General features: G+C 33.8%; 1 protein-coding gene and 1 long non-coding RNA gene across 2 annotated transcripts; both read left to right on the forward strand.

The window, feature by feature from the left end:
• Nucleotides 1–22971, forward strand: LOC102807294 (NAD-dependent protein deacetylase sirtuin-7-like). The gene is made up of 10 exons (XM_006811716.3): nt 1–152; nt 1922–2059; nt 2520–2624; nt 11276–11349; nt 12522–12594; nt 12770–12868; nt 14895–15125; nt 18185–18265; nt 18887–18993; nt 19567–22971. The coding sequence occupies exons 1-10, from the start codon at nt 54–56 to the stop codon at nt 19805–19807; spliced, it is 1248 nt and encodes a 415-aa protein (XP_006811779.1). The 5' UTR covers nt 1–53; the 3' UTR covers nt 19808–22971.
• On the forward strand, nt 3980–7192 carry LOC146739305 (uncharacterized). Its single transcript, XR_014930148.1, has 2 exons — nt 3980–4065; nt 6953–7192. It is a non-coding gene; the product is annotated as an uncharacterized LOC146739305 (long non-coding RNA).
• Nucleotides 22972–23227: the final 256 nt, after the last annotated feature.

Consider the following 23227-nt stretch of genomic DNA (forward strand, 5'->3'; position numbering starts at 1 on the left):
GTGGTTTATTTCTGAGTCTGCGTACTGAGCCATCGCCAACGTAAACATTCAAAATGGCGACTGAACTGAATGCCCGGAAGAGACCGGCAAGAAAAACGGCTCGAAAATTCAGTTTAAACACTGAAAATGAACTGAAAGCTCGTATAAGACAGGTAAGAGAGTAATTTGTAAAATACTGAGCATAAAAACAGTAACCGCCATCATGAAATAAGCATTCAATATGGCGAATGCATTTTCGTTTCCTGTGCTTCGATTCCAGCTCCGTTGCCGTTCGGCGACCTCGAATTTATAGCAACGATTCATTGGGGGTGATTCCTGTTCACTATTTTAGTTTCATGATCCGTTTTCAGTGAAACTAGATGTGGTTGTAGTTGTATTTATGTCAGAATTTTTGTCAAGCTTTAATATTGTCCTTCATTTAGCTAAATTCAGCGGTTTAGTGTCGGGGTCACGCTATGTCGACCTTCCAGTAGGCGGTTTTTGATGAAACGTTATGCCGGAGTGTGTATGCTTTGTGCATTGGAATGTTATACATTGGTTTAGTAGGTCGCGTTGTATTTGATGTTTATATTTTTATCAAATTTATCAGTTTTATAAAACCACATATGAAGAAACTTAAAAAAAGATACACAAAACTCGGTATTAAACTACACAAATCAGGAAAATTCACCGGAGGTCGAGAAGACCTCAGAGCTAGAGTAATGAAGGTATTTTTCAAAATGAAACATGCTATTCTCAGAAAAACTGATTACAATCAAAACATTCAAAAAAATGTTTGATTCAATTGTAAAACCAAATATTCTTTACTGCAGTGGAATTTAATTGCAGTATCCTCGTAATTACCTTATTATTATACATCTTTTCCTCCCAGGAATACATCATGGGAATCCTGAAATTCCAAAACGTTTAGAACAGATGAAGAAAACTTTATTTGTGTGGGGTCCGGTCAAACCCTGGGGGGGGGGGCAGCCATTTTTGTTCTTTATTATTAGAGGATGTGGAAAAAATGTGTCAGCACTAGCAATTTGCACGTACAAAAAAAAGTCAGGAGGGACAACGGTGACACTCAATGTGAAAAGTGAAATTAAACGATTCACTTTGATGATGAGGCAGTTTGTTGGAATTCAAATTCAAGTTCGATATATGCACAGTTCCTTTATTCAGAATTCTGTTATTTAGAAAAAATGATGAATACAACATTTAATACATTTATTACATCACTGGCCTGTCAATTGTAAATGTTGCATTACCGGTGAATTTCTCTACAATGAGCGAAGTTCCACAGGACTTCGGCTCTCCTAAATATGCCTGTGATATTTTCTGAGGCTTTTAGTGTTTCATTTTATTTTTTTCAATAAAAAATAACAAACTACATGTAGGTCTAAACAGTCTAAACTTTACCATCTATTGTTATTCAGGTTTTTTTAAAAAAAAAAAAATTGCAATTCAGCGGTGCCACCAAGTGGGGGAGATAGGGTTCTGAATCTCCCTACCAGTGTGTGGAGTTTTTGATAATACTAAGTTAAAATGAAGCATTCTATGGCTTCCTTGGGGCCAAAATTACTATCAGACAGGTCACAGTTGAAGACTGGCCACATGTGATTCCTAGCCAATCAGAATTTTATGGTTGCCAGAGGATCTGCTCCCAAGGGTAAGGGGGGGCGCATGGCTATGGCATGAGGGCGCTGCGCTCCTGTTCCCTTGTTTAAAAAGATCCCTGGTTATTCATAAAATCTGTGTTCTCAGAGCTGAATCATCCCATCAATTTAGCTAACATTGATGGTACAATAACATTTGATATAGTATAAATATATCACTGGATGTTGAATTCTGTTCCCTAAGAGTCATGTTAGGATGGATGAGAGAATAGAACATTGTCTTTCATATTATACTGACAATCTAGCCGTTATGATACTTTTAGATTGGGTTAATAATGAAGAAGTCAATAGATGACAGAACCGACATTGAACAGTCAATTATGAAAGAATCCCCCGACATTGTTGAAGAAATTGAAAGGAGGGCCAGATACAGAGATGAACGACTGAAAAAATTGGAAGAGGTAAGATTTTTATACCTGTATGTAGGCATCTTTGCTTATTTTTATTTGCTGGTGTATACTGTAGTATATTGTATTCAGTAATACGAAAACACATTGCATCAGATCCTATACCAATAATCATCTCAAAGATCTCAGGAAAAAAATTCTGGTCAATTTTGTTTTCCCACATGCTTTTTTATTTTTAAATGGTCATAATATTGCTGATGCATATAAGGGTCAGTGAGAAGTTTTCTGTAACTCACACTGGGAATGCACCCTTAAAACTATGCTTTTGTTTTAATTTTTACATGAAAATTTAATTTTGACTTTTTAATATTTTAGTTGGTTGGTTTATTGTACTTATAAAGTTGTTACCTGTGGCTGTGTTGATGATGCGCTTCAAATATAGCAAATATGAACAATATATCTTATACCGCAATGTAATCATCAGCGTGCAAATAATGTTGACTTAATGTTGCAGGTTGAAGATCCTCCAGCAGAGCTTCTTGCCAAAGTCGCATTGTTAGCTGAAGCCATTAAACATGCCAAACATGTAGTTCTTTACACTGGTGCTGGCATAAGTACAGTAAGTACCAATTACATTTCCCCACATGCAATTTATTTTTTTGTACATAAAAGTTTAATATGGCCCCTTTAATTGCTGCAAACTGAGTTGCAATTTTTGGAATCAACGGAACAAGATTTTAGAGTAACAAACTGCATTGCCATATTACCAGGGAAAATTTGTTAATAAATATATCTGCACCTTTAAAGGGTGACCAAAAACTCCACGATTTTATGTTATGTTCATGCTCTCTGATGCCTCTGAATGAATTATAATAAAAAAAATAGGTCATATTTATCTTTTATTGCTTCATAACATGGGTTGAAAAATGGGTTGTTAAGGTGGTGGTAAACCGCTGCTCTCAATGGTGAAATCAGGCTGTAGAGGGCTAAACTGTGACATCATTTGTGAACAATTGCGCAATCACACGTATACGCTGACAGTATCCCAGGATAAGTGAGACTGCTCTCCACAAAGCACTAGTTTCGATTGAAAATTCCAGCAGTAGCGAATATGAAAATGATACAGAATTTGACTTGTATGGTATAACAGATATAAAGCATTTAACGAAAATTATACAATACAAGGATTGTTGTCGCTACTTATCCCCATCCCCTCGTTCCCGTGTATGTCCGGACAGTCCCACTTGTGTTCGCGTGTTAATTAGTAGAACCCTAGATACAATCCAATAAACTACTGTAGAATACTTTATTTTCGTTTGGAATTTATTTTCGCTATTTTCGCTGAAGGGATGATTCCGTGAAAATAAAATCCAGCGAATATACATTTTTTTCCTATATTTTACTTTAAACAGCGTCCGGATTACTTTCGGAAATTCCGTTGCGTTTCGGAAAGTTTTAATTTTCAAAACTTTTGAATATTTATTTGTGCTTTTAGGTTAGTAAGAAGGTTATAATAATTCTTCATTTCACTTTAACACTGTTTTTACACCCCTCAGACCCCTTTAAAAAGTCACTTCTGGCCATTATAATGGCCACTATTTTCTTAATGGCCAGAGTATTGACCAGAATTTTTTAAGTGGCCAAAATATTTACCAGTGTTTTTAAAATGGTGGTTTTAATGACCCATGTTTTTTATACTGGTCAGAATAATTACAATTGCTTTTTGAATGATGGAGTTGATGAACATTTTTTTTTATGGGCAGTATAATGGTCATTTTATTTTTCATTACATACATAAAATGACCAGTATTTTTGTTCATGTCTCTAAATATAATGGCCCAGAAAACAGCCTCAATATACGTGTGGGAATTTATTTTTCCCAAGTTTCACTGGCGCTTCCAAGTACACTTAAATGAAATTTCGCGAACATTGCCTCGATCCCCAGTGAAATTTCATAGTAACGCTGATGCCAGTGACTGCTGGTGGACTGCATAACCTGCGGAATATTTAGATGGTGTTGAATCATAGGACGATTGCAGTACTGCAACTGGCACATCAAGGTATGAATTTGTAATTATTTTACCTTTTTACAATGACTTCAATACAATATTAGATACTTTTGTTGTTGTTTATGTAGCAGGATAGTCTTTTGGGGCTTTCGTTTTTGTTCAGTCATGGCACACTGTGTAAGTAATGCTTCATTATTATTCATAATTGTCAAACAACAAGCTCAAGTAGGTGTTAATGAGGATTAGCTCCTATGTTTGTTAATACAAGAAAAGTATAAACAAAAATTATTTCCAACTCCTGAAATCTGCAAAAAAACATCAACGTAAATTTGTTTCCATTCATGGCAATTTTTTCAAATTATTTTATGTTTGTTTTTTTAAATTTTTGAAGACTATGTATATTGTTTTTTTTTTCTCTTCAGACAATACCAGAAATAGTGTACTGTACACTGGGAAATCTAATTTAGTAATCATGTATTAACTATACATGTATATATTATGCCCATAACATCAAATACCATACAGAATCCCTTTTTCCTGTAAACTAGTATAGATGATATATGCCTACAGTGTGCAACAGTTCATTTTTCTTTGCGCACAAAAGAAAAAAGTAAAACTCATACTCAAGATAACTTTTAATTTAGCATGGATTTAAATTTCAATTAAATCTAATATTCTTTGCTCATCTTTGAGCCCAATTTGATTTTAATGAGTTGTAGAGATCAATATAAAGGGGAAGTGAACCTTAATGTATGCACCTAAGGAAGGAATAAACAGAAGACACTTATTCATAGCATTCACGTAGAGCTCTTTAGCAAAGGCTAAGAGGTCCAATACGTTAGCCTGTGCTAAAAAAATGTGCATAAATACAGGCTAAGAAATACTAGGTACAGAGTAAATCTGGTCAGTCCAAAGCCTTAGCACAGGCAAAACAAAACATGCATGAACGCTTAGCTCGGCTAAAAAAACCATTGTATTTAATGTTCATTTAGTAGATTTACTACTATATTCATAACTTTTTATTTTGGTGTGCCATTTCCTGCATGACAATCAACGCTAACACATATAAAGAGATTGACTCAAGAAAAAATGTACCGATGATGAGATACTGTGCTACTTCCTGTTATTCTGCAATTTGCACTTTCTGAATTTGCTTTGGTATTGTTTTATAGCTGTAGAACTAACCTTCCTACTTACTCTTACTGAGCACTCATAGTTAAAATTTCTGAAGATTTTGCCTATTCTTAATAAGTTTGGGCGTTTCTTACCCCGTGCTAACCATTGTTTCCTTCTGTGCATGAACTCAAACATATGAGATTAGCTTAAATCTTAGCCCGTACTTTGTGTAGCATGAACACTACTATTGAAGATACAGGGGGCAAATGGGCGAGACTTAAAACAAAATATAATGAAGGTGTAATATGCAGTCAGTAAATGTCCTAGGCATTTCTGGGTCAGCCAAATTGATCATGGGTACTCTTGCTCAACTTGGACAAAAAAATATTTAGTCTATATAACGGTACTTAAATCATAGACCTTAGAGAACAGGGACATGCTACTGTGGCTACCCCTTTCATGTAACCTTAGTTATAATCCCCCTACCCAAATTAACACCTTAGAGAAACTGATAATAAATTTATGTCAACACCACTGTTACATCTTCTCCTGTTTCATAAGCCAAACATGGCTGCCAGGGTGTAGCTACACAAAATGAGACAATTTTGTGGTTGGAATATAATCAGAAAAATTAAATTTGATCAAAACTTGAATAGCCAAGTCCATTCTATGAAATCAGGAAAGGGAAACAAAAATGGTAAGTTTTCTCTGCAAGGAAACAAAACTGCCTAAAAGTAAACAATGACCTGTGGAAATTTGTGTCATTATAACAAGTGGATTTTTCATCATATTTAGAACAGATATAGCATAGTGCACTTGTTATACACTGACTAATAGGAATACTAGTAAAAACTGTTTCAGATGTATAAATCTTCTAGGTACATGTATATGTATTAATGAGATTATACACGAGGTTATAACCCACATTGTCTCAGACAGAAGTTGCATGACCCTGTTTTCTAAGGTCATGCTTAAATCATAACCATCTGAATACCATTATTTCACTTTTCAAACTAAACTGTTTTTATATTTTTAATATCATTTTTTTTATTTTGAAAAAAAAATATAGAAACAATATTACACTTAACATAATTACTCTATTAGCAGCACATGCGCTTAGGTAAATTACAGGGATCTTCAATGGTCGAAATAAGTAATATTTTCATGATTTAATATCCACAAATGTAATTTTAGAGCAAATATGGTATTGTATTGGATCATAATTATAATACAATTATTTATTTTGTGAAAGTACCTGGGGATCGATGATGCATGGTGGCATGATCGATGCATGGTGGCATTCCCATTGTGGAGGAACTCTATAATTTTGTATGTACACAACTTCCTACTTTGAAAGACAAAATCATGCAGCTGCATTGTTACATAACATTCTTTTGTCTCTTGTAGGAAGTTAAATCCCCCTATTGTTCTCAGAAATTAGGTTCCCAAGTACAGCAATGTACTGTCCACAGAGGGACTGTGTACTGTTCTAGTCTCTCAAGAGACGAACTGTGTATATATGGCACAACCCCTTAATATATTCGGTTAGGAAACAATTTGATGTTATTCTGTTTTATTTGATATTTATATTTTTTCAATCAGAATGTACCTGGTATCATCTTTTTGGAAGTATATCTGAGTTGCATAGGGGAAACATTGACATATCACAAGATGTCATTTTATCCACATTGTTATTAGTGAGGACAGAAATATGCCAGAATACACAGACACCACAGATTTTTTTTTCCAAAATTGATTACAAAGTGTCTTAATTAAAAACTGGTCATTGTAAGCTAATAGCAATCTGAATTATTTTTTGCAGATAATGACAATTTAAAAAAAGGAAATACTATATAAATGGAACGTAAGAAGTTGAAGAACCAGAATTTATGGACGTTAAGGGGAAAAAAAAGTTTAACCAGTATTGATGGATGCAATGGTTTAGCATTTGCATGTTTATCAGTTTTACATTTGCACACAGATTTTGAAAGTTCCAAGTGTGTAGAGTTACTGCACATTCCTTTTTTTATGTTTTCCCTCAAATAAAAGTGACATCTTTCAACTGGTATTTCATAATTTTCAGCTATCTTATATAGTTCTTCTTGCTGACCCTTTTGTACACACCCACACTCACTCCACAATCTTTCATCTTCTTAATAATAATTAACAGGAAAATATTATTGAAAAAATCCTGTAGAGATCAAAAACATGAACAAATTTGACACGCCTACATCTTTGAGAAAAAATATTTTACACTAGAAAAAGAATAGCACAAAAACAAAGAGGAGAAAAAACATTTTGCACAGCCCCCTCCTTAGCTAATCGCCTCTCAAGAAAACTTGATGAATATCTGGAGGAGTATGACATTGCAAACCTAAAATATTATTATCCACTAAAACAGTCTGTATGGCTGTGCACTACATCATGATTTTTCAAAAACAAAACAAAATATTGCTTACATATTCTTGTTTTGTTTAATGTTTTCATTAATTATCCAATTTCTGTACTTTATGTGTTTGTACACTGAGCTGAATAATTAAGATGTTTTGAAGCACAGTGATAGAGGGACTGTGTTTGAAGCAATGTTTTAACCCCCTCCCCCATATGACATTTTTACTTTGCAAAGCTGTACCTCCCAGATCTTTAGTTGTTTATGCATAGATGGTCTTTGGTTATAAATTATTTACTTTCCAGTCATTTTTGAAGTGTAAACCTTTGTCATACTTTCTGCTGTGTTGACTTCCTGTCACTATGCTTTTGTTTCCCTTTGGTTAGCTAAACATATGAACGCTTGTTGAAAATCACACTTGGAAGTAAGAGTTTCTAATGGAATAGCAAGTGTTATTTGGAAATGTCAAAATAAACTTCTAGGAATCTGTTATTCAGTTCAAAAAATAAACTGGTTGCATGCAGAATCTCAGAGAAACAATTGCATGTACATGCAGGAATGGTCGGATGTTGCAGCAGCAGAAGTTTGGGCCTGGACATTCCAGTCGCATTTTTAAAATGATTTTAAATAATGTACGTATTCTTAATAAACTGTTACATGAGAGGGGGCAGAGCATGAAATAATATTTTAGTTTTGGAAACTATGCAAAGATGTGTGTTCAGTAATTCAATACCTTTGATGAGCCATTATTAAATCTGCACACTATAGGTTAGATTTGAATAGATTCCTAGTAAGATTGGTGCATTCTTAATTCAAAAAAACTTAAAAAGTTTTAATACTACTAAATTATACATATGTTTGATATAATTTATTGTAAAACATTAATGTTGTTGTGAAAATAGTTTCATACAAAACGGTGAAAATTTGCCAAAATCCTTATATGTGTTGCCAGTGACATGCTAGTTTCCATTGTTATTTAAATGTACTCATCAGGGAGGTAATCCATTACAAAACATCGCTGATCCACAGTAGTCTGGTTTCAGGCTACACCAAGTCACAGTCCTTAGAGGGACTTTGACCAAGTGCAGGCTAAGATTTAAGCTAATCCCAAATGTTTGCATATCAGCTATATGCAATTGTGTTCACTCACAGGAGGGCCCAACAGTTATAGCACAGGCCACAGTGTTGAGGGTCTGTGCACTGGCTAAGAACACCCAAACTTGTTTCCCAATGGAGGCAGCAATTATGAACAAACAATTAAACAGCAATGGTACAGTTCCATAACTACACTGTTAACCGATATAAACCAACCACAAATTATCGAAACAACCACCATATATTTTTCTCCCTTAATATTTTTTTTTTCATTCCTTTTCCATGTTTTATTGATTTATAATGCTTATTTTTTTTTATTAATATCATCACCAATTTTTTCAATTGTTTTTTTTTTAAACCATTGTGGTGCTTCCGATACTTGTTTGCTGATAGTTGTTAGAAGGGAATTTTTGTGATGTTGATTGGTACACTCAAAAGCAATATCACATGTGCAATTTACGTTACACTCCAAAACGGCATGCGTGCGCATGCGAAACACCATATCTTCGACTTCTGGGGAAGTCGTCTACTAGTATCCCACCAGTCATTAATTACTCCGTACACGCTTCCACACTGATTGGGTCGCTGTAGTAGAGCATACAACAACGCCAATTTGGTTCGCTGTCTACGACATGCACTAATAAAACTCTGCATTCTGTAACGCCGTTATATACTGTTCCTGTGCATCCCAAATAAGTCGGTCTGTCTACGCTCGTGTTCCAGTGCACTTCGCTTCATAAATTAGAATGAAACATGTCAGCAGCAGAAATTTTGTGTTCGTAAACAGCGCCCCTTAGCCCGTGCTAAGGACTGGCCCTCCCAATGCATGGATGCAATTGGGTCTAGTCAAAATGCAAACATCAGCTAAAATCTTAGCCAGTACTTCATGTAGCATGAACACTACTATTGTCCAGCATTATAATACCGTGAACAAACAAACAAACATGCCATTCACTGCTAAGTCAGCTAGCTACACACATGGAGCTCTATGCTAGACCCCCCCCCCATATAACTTACTGAACCACCCAACACCGTTTTGTACACATGCAGTAGTCGTGGAATATTTTCACAGATAATTTTCATATCACATTAAACCATTCATAATAGAGAAAATAGCAAAATATAAAAATAAAGCAGAGCATCATGGGTATTTTTTAGTTGACTGTGTCTTAGCCACTTTAAAATCACCTTCCATCAACCCTTCAACATAAACTTCTACAGTTTATAACACATGTTATGAAAAGTTACTGGTTAAGTATTTCAATTTAAAATGTTATAGTTTGGGTGTATTTGAAGACTAAACTTTAGTTTTTTGTCATTATTAAAATGGGAATTTTGTTTATGTTTGAGCTTAACCCCACTCATAAAGACAGGCTCTTTTTTCGGATTAATAACTCGCTGTTTATGTGACTTTTTGGAGTAACTACCTGTGACTTTTTGGAGTAACCAGCTGTTTATGTGACTTTTTTTGGTGGAAAGTCAGTTGCTGAATATTTTTGGGGTTGCACACTTTTCAAAGATTCAGTAGTGAATGTCTTGTTTGTTTGTTCAAGGTATTAAAATCCTGGATATTGCCTTTATAAGAACAGGAAGTAGTACAGAGTCTCATTGTCAGTCCATTTTTATCTCAAGAATAATGTCACAGAATGTGCTTGTATTGATTGTCAAGTTTAGTATAGTTATGAATAAGAATAGTTATGAATATAATAGTTAAATTTTCAAATGGACATCAAGTACATGTACAATGGTATTTTGGGTGATTAGCCTGGGCTCAATGTTTGCACACACTTCATTAGCACCCGTGATAAGGGTCTAGACCGAATTTTGAAAACGGGTCATCTTCTATGTTCAATAACCTATTGCATTATACTATATATTATTAAGTCAACAGTATCAAGTGCATGATTTGTTGTGATTTTAAAAACAAATTAACCCAAAACGTCATATTTTTTCAAGATATATAATTCCATATTTCAAATTTTTCAAAATCTTGTATTTTACGTTTACCTACAATTGTACTGGCTTAAAATTGAAGCAAACTGAAGCGAGTGAGGAAAAACATGAGAGCTGTCAATCCCCATGTGCCATTATCGGGTATATCTGTGACATGAAAAAAAAAAATGACCAATTTATTCATGTAATGAAAAATAAAATGATCATTATAATACCCATTAAAAAAATAGATTGTCACCCACTCCATCATTAAATAAAAAATTACTATTATTCTGACCAGTGTAAAAATAGTGGTCATTATAGCTACCAGTTTGAAAATACTGGCCAATATTTTGACCATTAAAAAATTTCTGGTTGGTATTCTGGCCATTAAAAAAATAGTGGCCATTACAATGGCCAGAAGTGACTTTTCAAAAGGGTCTGAGGGGTGAAAAAACAGAGTTAAAGTGAAATGAAAAATTATTATAACCTCCTCACTAGCCTAAAAGTATGAATAAATATTCAAAAGTTGTGAAAATTAAATCTTTCCGAAACGCGACGGAATTTCCGAAAGTTATCCGGACGCTGTTTTTAATCTCATCAAAAATCAGTGAAAATAAATTCCAAGCAAAACGCCCCAAAAGCCTTTTCAGCGAAAATTGATTCCAGCGAAAATAAAGTATTCCACAGTATACATACATACTAATAGTGTCACTATGTTTACTACAGGCTGCATCCATTCCTGACTATAGAGGGCCTAATGGTGTATGGACATTGTTACAGAAAGGAAAACCTCTGGAAAAGTATGTACAATTCATCTTTAGTAATTGCTTGTGTCATTGAATTCACCTACCTGTAATACAAGTTGCATTAAAATGTGATTATTAGTTTATTATTATTAGCCAATTTCTCAAAAAATTAGATTTAAATTGAACATGTGGCAAAGGTGCTCTGGAATAAATTAGACTGAAAACCACAGATGTAAAATTCAAATTTATTCTCAGTATTAAAGTATGATAACTTCAATAATGTGGATCATTGTTTTTACTTTGTGTACTCCAAATATTAATTGCTCAAGCTTCTTGTTTGAAAGGCTAATCTAAAATTTTAATATGTCTCAAATACTCTCAGCACACAGAAGTTCTTTCTAAGGTTTCTTTGATTTCTGTTGCATTTGCTACCCGCCAAACTACACCATCTGTAAAACATACACCCAATCTGTAATTTAAACGAAAGTGGGAAATAGTGGTGTGTAAAAAATGGGAATTAATGAGTAGGTTTACATAATCAAGAATGAATATTGAGATACATAATTTATATAAATTGATATGCATACATTAGTGTAATAAAGTTTTAGTCAGATCTGTATTGTAAATTGTTTTGAACTATCGTGATTTTGGTGGTGTAAGCTGTAATCTGAGACAGTTGTCTTGGACTATCGTGATTTTGGTGGTGTAAGCTGTAATCTGAGACAGTTGTCTTGGACTATCGTGATTTTGGTGGTGTAAGCTGTAATCTGAGACAGTTGTTTTGGACTATTTACATATATACATAGTATGACATTTTTTATGGTATGTGTCATTTGTGTAGAATATCTTTCCTTTTTCTGTATGACTGTGGTTGTACCTATATGAATAAAAAAAATCTTGAGCATTCAACAGGTTTGAACACATTTCATTGAAAATTTTACATTTACATATTCCCTGCAAGGTGGGCATATTCATACAATCCATTATGCCACACACTAGTCTGAACACCAATAACCATCAAAAACATCTGAGTACAACTCAATAAAATACTGTTGTTTTCAGTTTTTAAAAACATTGCTCACTACTGTACTTGCACAAAAATAGATCAGCCTTTTTTAAAACTATGGTTTAAAATAGACATGCTACATAAGTAGGAAAAGATAAGGTCAGTATGTAAATCTGCACCAATAGTATACAAATTGCTCATGCATTTTTTTTATTCTCAGGACTAATTCTTTGGTAGATGCTGAACCAACCCTCACACACATGGCTATTTCGACACTTCATAAAGTCAATCATGTAAGTTTAAATAAAACCTTTCACTGCAGTGATTAGTATAAATATATAAATATTGGTTGTACTTTCACCATGCTAGAAAACTTTATCCTGAATTGGAAGAAAATATATCTGTTATATTACAAAGAATAATAATAATAATCAGAATTATTATTTGTGTTATGACATCAAATTTCAGGTGAAACATGTAGTGTCTCAAAACTGTGATGGTTTACATTTACGGAGTGGTTTACCAAGGAGTGCACTGTCTGAAGTTCATGGCAACATGTATATTGAGGTATAGTATCCATTCTTTTAAATTTGCTGGGCATTACTGTACATGTATTTGTTCTATTACTGTACTTCCCCGAGTATAAGCCCCTCCCGGAGTATAAGCCCACCCTCTGTTTTTAGACATTTAACAAGTTGAGGGCATCCCCGAGTATAGGCCCAGGGGTTTTTTATCGGGTGTCGATGACATTTATTAAAATATGCAAGTAAAAAGTGTATTTCATTGCATAATAATCGTGATTGGTACGGTAGTTTGGTTTCTGCTTTTACGAGAAAGCTCCATTAAAGTGCATGGCTGGTGAACGTACGGAACATGGTTCGCACCTTTTCTATTCTGTTATTTACTCACGATGAATTCCAATGTTGCAATACTGAAATAATTAATCCATATTCCTTTTGAGTAGTGGTTTTAGAAACGCCAAAAATGGTCATTGAACATCGTTTTACTTATCCGAATAATCATGTCCATTGAGACCTTTGTGAATGGGATGTGAACGAGCAAACTATTCTTCGACATGACTTGTTGGCGACCGTGAAACGTTTAAATACTTCCTCCAACCTCAGTTTACTTTTCGAAAATTGAGCATCAACAGCTTTAGGAAAAAAAATCACCGTTTTTTGTCGAAATCAGATCACATTTTAACATCGCGGTAATTCACTTCCACATTGCGTTGAAAAAATTACTTCGTCAATAATCAGAAAACTTCGTCTGTACGACACAGCATTTTGATTGGTTAACGAAAGACATGACCTGTGAGGTCAAAGGAAGTTGTTCAGGTCAAATCATGATGACAAACACCATGGCGGAAATTGCTTTGTATCGAGAGTTTGCGAGCGATCGAAAACATTCCACAACGAAGATAATGAAGATCTTGCCTTCGACAGTTTTCCCACAGACCCGACCCATTTTTGCACCGTAAATTCAGACGGTATGTAAACCGTATTGTAATAAAATGTGTGTATTTTTTTAAACATAATTGTTTCTTCATTGTAAAAAGTGTCGTGGAAATCAAAAAGACGTAATATTTCTCCGAGACCGGCGCTGTAAACGAAAAATGTAATTTTGATGATTTTTCGAGGTTGGGAAGAGGGTTACAATTTTAAAACCGCCAGAAAATTATCTTTTCTGAGGTGGTCCTCGAGTATAAGCCCACCCCCTAATTTTCCCAATTTTACATGTTCAGGCCTCTGGGCTTATACTCGGTGAAGTACGGTAGTAGTGAACATGATTAAATATGTGTCTATGGTCAAAATAAGTTATATTTTGATGATCCTAATAATCACTTGCACACAAGGACACCGACTGATTCACATGCATGTTAACATTTATTTGGAAATCAATGATGGGTTGTCGCTGTGGTTTCGGATCCAAGTTTTTTTGTTTTATTTATTTTTTTTCAAAATTACCAGATACAAGTACTAATGATATGAAATCGACAATCAGATACTTGTACACATAACCTCACAAAATGATCGCGCCTGGGGCGATTAAGATCCGCCTGAGAAAATAATTCAATCTGACAGATCTTAGCAGATGTATATCATCCTGGCATTGACATTGTTTTTACTGTGAGTTGTAGTCAAAGACTATGAATGAGACTGAGAATTACTACATGGACACATGACAAATTTGCATAGTTTCATGCCTCTTGATATTCTTGTTTGTGCAAGAATATAAATAATTCAAATTACAAACATTAAACAATAATTATTGGGTACCAAAAACTTTGGAAATTCAAGTTTCATAACTAATGCCAATAAAACTCAACTTTAGAAGAGTATATTTTATCTCATTTGCATATTAAATGTGGACAACTGGTGCTATTCATGGCAAATGACTGTTCAATCTGCAGTTGATATGTAATGTGTGTGTTTTACCGGGTAATAATATTAGTTTTCATTTAGTGTAATTTTATACTATTTTATGTCTTGCATCATTGTCACAATAATGGTGATAATCCTGAACTGATTGCACAGTATTTAAAATATCTATTAGACTGACTAACCTTGTTTTGAATCCAATTTGTATCAAGGTGTGCACAGAGTGTGATAGAGAGTATATTCGGTTATTTGATGTGACAGAGAAGAGTTCATTTCGTCGCCACACTACTGATAGATACTGCACAGAATGTAATTCGCCACTCAGGGATTCAATAGTACACTTTGGTGAGAAGGGTAATCTGGAACAACCTCTCAACTGGGAGGAAGCCGCTGAAGCTGCAAAGCAAGCTGATTTGATACTTTGTCTTGGATCTAGTCTTAAGGTATGAAAGTGTGCTTAAATTAATTTTAATATTGTAATTTAAATGTAATATGTGTTCAACATCGAACATTTATTAAATAATGAACATATTAGAATACATGCATTAAGGGACGTACACAATTGTGTCCCAGCTATTACTATACTGTTGTGTGTTGTGAATAAGAAAATCCTTTCATGGATGCGGCGTCTCTAAATCTGAAACAAATACTAGAATAATGACAAAAAGTCATGCAAATCACAAATTCAGCATATGCCATGAAGATCTATTCCGATTTGCTGAACATGGGTTATTTGCAGTTTTATTATTCAATTGCCCGTGATGAACTCGCATAGAACTACTGTAAACATTTATTCAAGGCAAAATTTATTAAACTGCAGACAATAAATAAATGAACCCTGATCTCTGGAAGTACCAGATTCTGCTGTAAATCGGCCCAGGCCCATTAAACATCAGTTCAGGTTTTAAAAAAAATAAAATGAGACCAAGAAACTGCCCAGGGCGATTTTTCGGCAGTTTTTTAAGGTGTTATTTTAGTCTTTTCTGATGCCTAAACTTGTTGTTGTAGTCATTGACGCCTATTCAAGAGTATTGGTGTTTATTGCAACTAGCGTGAATGGGTTAGCTTTATTTCGACAATGAGCTGTTATCGCTGTAAACAATGTTAAATTATTCTTCAAATGCTCAGTTTATCTTTTGAAAACAACTGTTATTTTTAATTAAAAACAAATCATGCTGCTTTCCCATCAAAATCCAAGCCAAAACATCGTACAACAACATCGGCAAATCTCTTCCGTGCTGAGTTCAATAACATTAACATATTTAAATGAGCTATGGTATCATCCATCGTTTTCATTGGTTAATTATCGATTTGACCTGTCAGGTCAAAGAACACCATTTTAGGTTGAAACATGGCGGATATTCATTTCTACCGCATCGAGCTGTAAATGCGATCGGAATTGATGAAATAAGTTGAAATTTATTTGAATTTCATAACAATTCAACAAATTTATTTTTTGTACGTTATTATAATCTTCACTAGGTAATAATCAACAATTGTGAAACGTGGCATTACCGGATTGCGCTACCACTTTTATTTGTTACTAAGGAATGCAGTTGTGTTCGTTGTTATTTGAAACTTCTTTTAAATATACTTTTGTTACTAATAAAATGAAACAAAATAATTGTATTTGGGGCACGAGGTTCGTTAATGTGATTTTTTTGGAGAAAGATGCGCGGTCTACTTTTTAATCCAGCTAGAAAAAAATGTATACAATTTTAGATTAGCTTCTGCAATAGTTTCTTTTCGTTTTGGGTGGTCCAACTGCCGGTGTTGAAAATTGGCATAGGTGGATTTTTCAATGAAAATATAAACCCCTAAAAATATTTGATGATAATTTTTTGAAAATTTGAACCTCAAATATAGGCCCACCAGCCGTGAAACTGCCCAGGGCGATTTTTCGGATGGGCAAATTTACGGCAGAATCTAGTACATGTACCTTATTTCTAGAGTGCTTTGTACCATGGGCCACCACCCATGGCAACACAATGCTTGTTGTGACATTGCAACGATGCATGCTGGGTGACAAGGAGGGGTATTACAATTGAGGTAACCAAAATAGCAGCACAGTGTGCATGATTTTTCTGCAGTATTTAAAAACACACCTCCTTACCTACATTAATGTACTTTCTGAGATAATTGTTTATATTATTTAGTATTACCGGATAGTTGGATCACATTTCATTTTAATTTTTCATAATCTTCACAAATGCGACAAAACATATGCAAGTTATTTCTGTTTTTATTCTCTATGTTTCTGCAATTATACAAAAAACAATAATAGAGATAATTAAAATTTATGCTCCATTGAAATATCAGCTTGCTACTGAATATTACCAACTAAATTAAGTTGCCAAACTATGTTGCTAGAGAATGTTTTTTTCTTTGAAGCACGACACGAGAGACAATATTGTTACATTTAAACAAATACAAACAAGCATTGCTGATGCCACTGTCAGAAACTAGAGTAAACAATTAACAAATATACATTCAACAGTTAACAATAATTCTATGTAAAGGCATTTATCTATGGACGGCCAATCACGAAATGTTGTAGCAATGAAATTTTGAAATGAAATTCAATAGTCTGCGATCACCCTGAAAATCATGAACACAACAGATTGATTGATCCAAGTACATACATGTAGCAGGGATAGGATACAACTGGCAAACAAAAATGTGGTGAAAGCAAACTCTTTCCATTTGTTTTAAAATCAGTATTTCTTTCATTTTTTTCATTATTCCCGGTTGTAAACACTACTTTCAAATACATAAAAACATACTATTAAACATTTAATCTCTATCTATGAGGTCATGCTAAGGCTGAAAGAAAAGCTTGAAAAAATTCTCAAATTTGTTTAGAAAAATCAGTATTTATTTGCTGTCACCCAGCTTTGGTGGGTGTGTCGGCAGTGGCGATTTTGGCAACGGTGGCTGGGTTGCTGGATGGGTTGGTGGTGTATACAGTGGGAACGTTGACCCATAGTATGGAGACTGCATACACTTGTATATGGATACCAGTATTGCCATGGATATTGGTACAAGGCAGGCTGTGTTGCATTATTATCAACACTTGGAACTGTGTGCGGGATACTTGAACTTTGAATATACATATACAAGGCTCTGGAAAAGCTAGAACGTTCACGGTTGGCACTGTACTGGTTGTCTCAGCGGTGTGTAATTCCATGGCGTCGCAGGGAGACTGCGACATGGGAAGTGTGCATGGTGTAATCATGCTTCTATCACATTCACTTTGATATTATATATTAGTCTTTCTTCAAAAGTGTTTCAGAGATTCAAAAAAGACTGTCATGCTTGGATTGGCTTTGGAAGAATTGTTCAAATTTTCTGAAAATATATATTTTGTAATATTTCCATTTAGATGTAAATAGCTTTGTGTGTGAAGCAATGTAAATTGTCAACACTGGTAGTGAGGCACAAACATGTACTAATTTGTACTAAAATATTACATTATTGAATGAATGTTTTTGTTATTCCGTAGATACTGAGAAAATATCCTTGTTTATGGGGTATGCATAGAATGCCACATAAGCGTCCAAAATTATACATTATAAATTTACAGGTAAGACAGTAATATTACTACCTTTTCATTATGTGGCTAGCTCTATAGAAATATTATTTATTTTCATTATCAAATTGTGGATATTTAAGCATTAGCTGTCATAGCTGTACACTATCAGATAGAGGCTTACTATGTTGCGTTGCCATGACTCTGAACCTGAACATATTGATATTTTCATAGTAGAAATGTTTTAAACCATATCAAACTTTGCTGTTTACTTTTTCGAGCAGAGCTATTCATATGATAAACTCCGCTCGACAAAGTTGATTGTTTCAGGCTAAGTGTGCGTGGCTACAACACAAGAGATACATCAAATTTACTTGGATACGAGTAATTTTTTTCAACAAAAAAATCAATAATTGTCTATTTCAGTAGAAGACAAATCCAAAGCGAGAAATATGTTGGCAGGCATTTCAAAGCCACTTTAAGTAAAATGGATAATAATCTTGAAGAACTGAAACAAAATTCTTTTCATGAAAGGTGTATCTCATTCTAAGGTTTTTCACACATTACAAATGTGTATCCAACTATTTTTAATAATCAACACCTTCTCTACATCATAATGTATATTCCAGTATTTTTTTTAATTGAAATATATTACTTCTATTATTGTCCCACAAGTGGACGCCAAAAGATGACCTTTCAACTTTGAAGATTAATGGCAAATGTGATGATGTCATGAAGCTGGTTATGGAAAAGTTAGGGTTAGAGATACCTCAATATAAAAGGTAAGTGATCTATTTTGAGTTTCACTATTTTTGACAGTAGTACATAATCTATGGACTTCAGAGAGATAGCTTGAATTGTCTTGTCTTGCATCTGTATTACACATTCATAAACTTAAGACAGATGTGGTGCTCATCATATCTACTGTAAAGGAAACATGTTTTTCATGGAATTTCTATTATTAAGTAAGCTGCAATTAGACTGAGATATCTCACAAATACCATAATTGTTATATTTGATATATATGGCACTCGCTACTTCATCCATCATAGGCTGAAAAACATAATATATCTGATAATTTTGAGAGGTGATTTCTACGTAATGGCAGCTACTTGACCTTTGATTTTTACATTGCATTTTATGTGACTTTAGCCTTGTGTAGGGTCACTTTTCCAATGGCAGTTTTGTCTAAAACATTATTTCGATAAGATTTGATCATATTTATGTAATTATAACAAAATGTTCAATATCAGCTCAGGCGTTAACAATTCAGTGAAACTGTCTTATATCATGAAGTAACGAAAGTGTCACAATAATTGAAAGACCATAATTATTGATGTATATTCAATTCACAGAGATGGAGATCCTATATTTGAGTTGGCGACACCAGTACCTGTAGACGAGCTACAAACAATGATGACAAAACACCTTGTGAGAATCTTCCCACATTCCAACATTGATATGAAACCAGTATTAAATGAAAATGGCAAAATGGTGAAAATAGAACCAGAAGTGTACAAGACAGTTCCAGGCTGGTTTGGCAAAGGTTGTGCTAAAAGAATATCAAAGAAAAGAAAGAGACTAAAATCTGCATAGCACATCATCATATAGTTGTAATACTGTTATGTTGGAGACCATCTCAGCTATTTTTTTTTACATGTGTTTTGAGTATAGGACTTAAAATAGCATCATTGCTGACAGTAGGTAGATTATTTTTGTCTTTGCTTGCTTCCTCATTACTTTTGTCATGGAAATGGTTGTTGACTTTATGACCAGTCATTCATGATACAATTTGCCTCTAGATGTATGGATACCAAAATGACACAATTTTGTCTTGCTTCTTTAATGTGTTGAATAAAATATAGACCTTAAGTGGTACAAAACTGAAGCTGATATAGTAAAATCTGGCGATTATTTTCCTCACATACAAACACCATATGAGATTGACACTATTGTAAGTATGGTAGCTTGGCTGCTAGAGAAAGAGGACCTGGATCTCGTCACCCAGTATGTAACAGTTTTTACCTTGCCCGTACCATCAAAGATGGAAGGGAAAGGTATATTAAGAGAAAAATGTTGTCCGGCGTTGGCGTTGTCGTTGTCGTCGTTAATAATTGTTATTGTGTGCATAATAACTTTACTAATTCTATTCCAAACTTTACCAAACTTGGTCACCTTATTCATCAGTATAAAGTCTTCCCTGAGTTTGAACAACAGATGTTCTGTATGAAAATATCATGCAAAAATTGAGAAAATCTGATAAAATATTTTGACTGTTTCTACTTGACTGATCACTGGTGATACGCATCAAAGGTCACTGATCTCAGTGGAAATATGCATTGTTGTATGTGTTCAATGAAGCAAATGATTTAACTTTAATAATATCCTTGGTAATGTATCTCAGAATACCATACTGGGTTTCAAAACCAACTCATGGAGAGATTGCACAGTCTGATACACATTTGCAAACCTACCAATAAAATCTTTACAGAAAACAAGATGTCAGAAAATCAATATAAGCACTCCTATGAACTGGGTGCCTAACTTTGATCAAGATCTGAAGCTAATAGAAAATCTGTTTAGTTCAAAGTTATCAAATCAAAAACAATACATAAAAAATACATTAAAAGCAAAACATTTCATCCACATTTTAAAACGAAAATTATTCTGTATTTGACAAACAGTTTATTCGACAAATGAAAACTCACAGGAATATGTTTCAGCTATTAGAACAGAATGAAAGAGTTTTTATAATACTAGTTTAAAAAACGCACTTCAAAGATTGCAGTGTTTGAAAATGTAGATTCTCAGGAGGCAACAGTACTGTTGACTTCTCCCTCCACTGGACACCAACTATTTAAGTTGATATGCATACAAAGCAGAGCTTGCAACATGATAGCTATTCATAAAGGGTATTTTTTTTTACTTTTCATATAATACAGTAGTCACACAATGAGGCAGTTCATATTTGTCTCAGTAAATCATTAATTTTTGACAGACACCTGTACAAAATACTTTGACTAAAGCCAGCTAAAATTTACTGTTATCTTGCATGTTTTATGAATCTATTCACATCTAAATGCAGCACTTTTTTGCAATGAGACATTTGTTTTTATACTAAAATATCTGAATTACTTTGAATAAAGCTGGAAATCATGTCCCTTAAAATAAGGCACCAATGTTTTTGTAAGATATTTACATCTTTTAAGGACATTCGGTAGACTGATTCCCCACTGTTGGTTCAACCCCAAAACTTGTTTGTATTCAAAATTAATTATGACAATGCATATTTATATTGAATCAAACTATGATAAAGGGAATTATATAATATAACAAAGGGCAAGGTCACCAGAGTTCAACTATGTTTTTAGTTACCTATGTGAAGCTATTTTTTTTTTATACTTTCTAGCAAATGTGCTGGTCAGTTTTCATATTTTCACTAGTTTACCATTATAATGCACTTTTTTCCTTATAGACAGGTGGTCTTCATGTGTAGGTAAAATTTATGGGACAATTTGCCAACAGATTTTTGAATAGGGGGGATAAATAAAAATACAAGTATTTGTCATGGTTAAATTTAAATAAAAGCGGTGCTAACATGGGTTTGATTGTAGTACAATCTATGCATGAAGAACAAAAATCATACATTCCTTTCTGTGCGAGAACATATTGTATCATGTCTGGAACAATATACTGCTACATAAGATTTTTTTTTATTCTGAAATATTTATTTGCAACAACTACTTCACACAGCTTGTACAACTGATATTCTGGACATTGCTATCAACACAGATAGTTACGCAATTTGCAAAATCTAATCTCACTAATCTGTTCACATTGGCAGTGACATAAGCTAACCAATATAAAATATACTTAATTACAAAATAGCCTTCTAGTTTTACCTGTCATATCAATGTTAATATCAATAGTTTGTAAAATCATATTTATTGAATTTCAAGTCTGCAATCTGTATGACAAGTGTCATGGTTGATTAGTGCATGGTGTAAATATTTGAATTTGATGTTATATATACTGTACTTGTTTGACATGTGGACAATAATAATCATAATCACAAACTGGTGTATTTTGGTGAACTTGCCTGTTAATGTTTGGCACAATAGTAGCCAGTGGAATTACCCCTTGATGCTGTGGCTGTTGAAGTATCAACATTCCTGGCTTGTTGTTTCATAGCTATAGTGGTAATGTTCAGAGAAGCGGAAGATAGGCCAATGGTTGTGTATATACATGTATTAAGTTATTGTAGATGCATCAGTACTATTATTAATACTATATATAACTTTGTCCAAAGATTCAGGGAACATTTTGGTTTTATGCGGTGGTTTGTTTTGTTTTAAATTTACCATGATGGCAGCACAATTTCACTCTTCTTCAATGACGTCGTTTTCTCTTATTAGATTTATTACTTTCTGCTTTTATTCATATTCTCAAAGCTTACCATGACATGGTGTGAAACTAATATATTGGTGGAATAATTGTTATGTGTTTTGTTGCTTCTATTTTAAAAGCAAGAATCAGCAAGTTTTACCCTGAAAAATTATTTAGATTTTTATGGACAAACATTGCTTTAATTTCTTTTCTGAAAAAATAAATGCATTCCTTGAGGTTGATGTTATGTATTCAGCATTGTTTTAATTACATTTCATAGAGAAATCAACGAACAAATTAATTGTAATTTTTATTTGTTTAAAATACGGGTTGTATAACACTTAATAATAAATCTGGTTTGTTTACATTGTAAAGTCTCTTGTGCAGACAAACTTTTGTTTTGTTGAGTGCAGACTCTTATCCAACACCTGTATACATTGGTGTAAAATTCACAATTTTTTACACAGTAAAAAGTACACAATCGTTAAATTTAAGTCAGTGCTACAACATCAACTACAATGCACATGAATGGCAAAGAATGATTTATTGGTTGCAGCAGAATATAAATATGCACTGCCGGCAATATTTCATTTGCTAGTAAAGGTTATGACCATGTTTAGCTACACCTAT

Source organism: Saccoglossus kowalevskii, chromosome 8, assembly GCF_978046115.1.
Source record: "Saccoglossus kowalevskii chromosome 8, keSacKowa6.1, whole genome shotgun sequence".
NCBI lineage: Eukaryota > Metazoa > Hemichordata > Enteropneusta > Harrimaniidae > Saccoglossus > Saccoglossus kowalevskii.

Excerpts from the sequence above, each read along its gene's own strand:
- LOC102807294 (XM_006811716.3), top strand. The coding sequence starts at position 54 with ATGGCGACTGAACTGAATGCCCGGAAGAGACCGGCAAGAAAAACGGCT. Across the intron at positions 2,060-2,519 it reads GACTGAAAAAATTGGAAGAG|GTTGAAGATCCTCCAGCAGA; the intron begins GTAAGATTTTTA and ends TTAATGTTGCAG. Across the intron at positions 18,994-19,566 it reads GAGATACCTCAATATAAAAG|AGATGGAGATCCTATATTTG; the intron begins GTAAGTGATCTA and ends TTCAATTCACAG.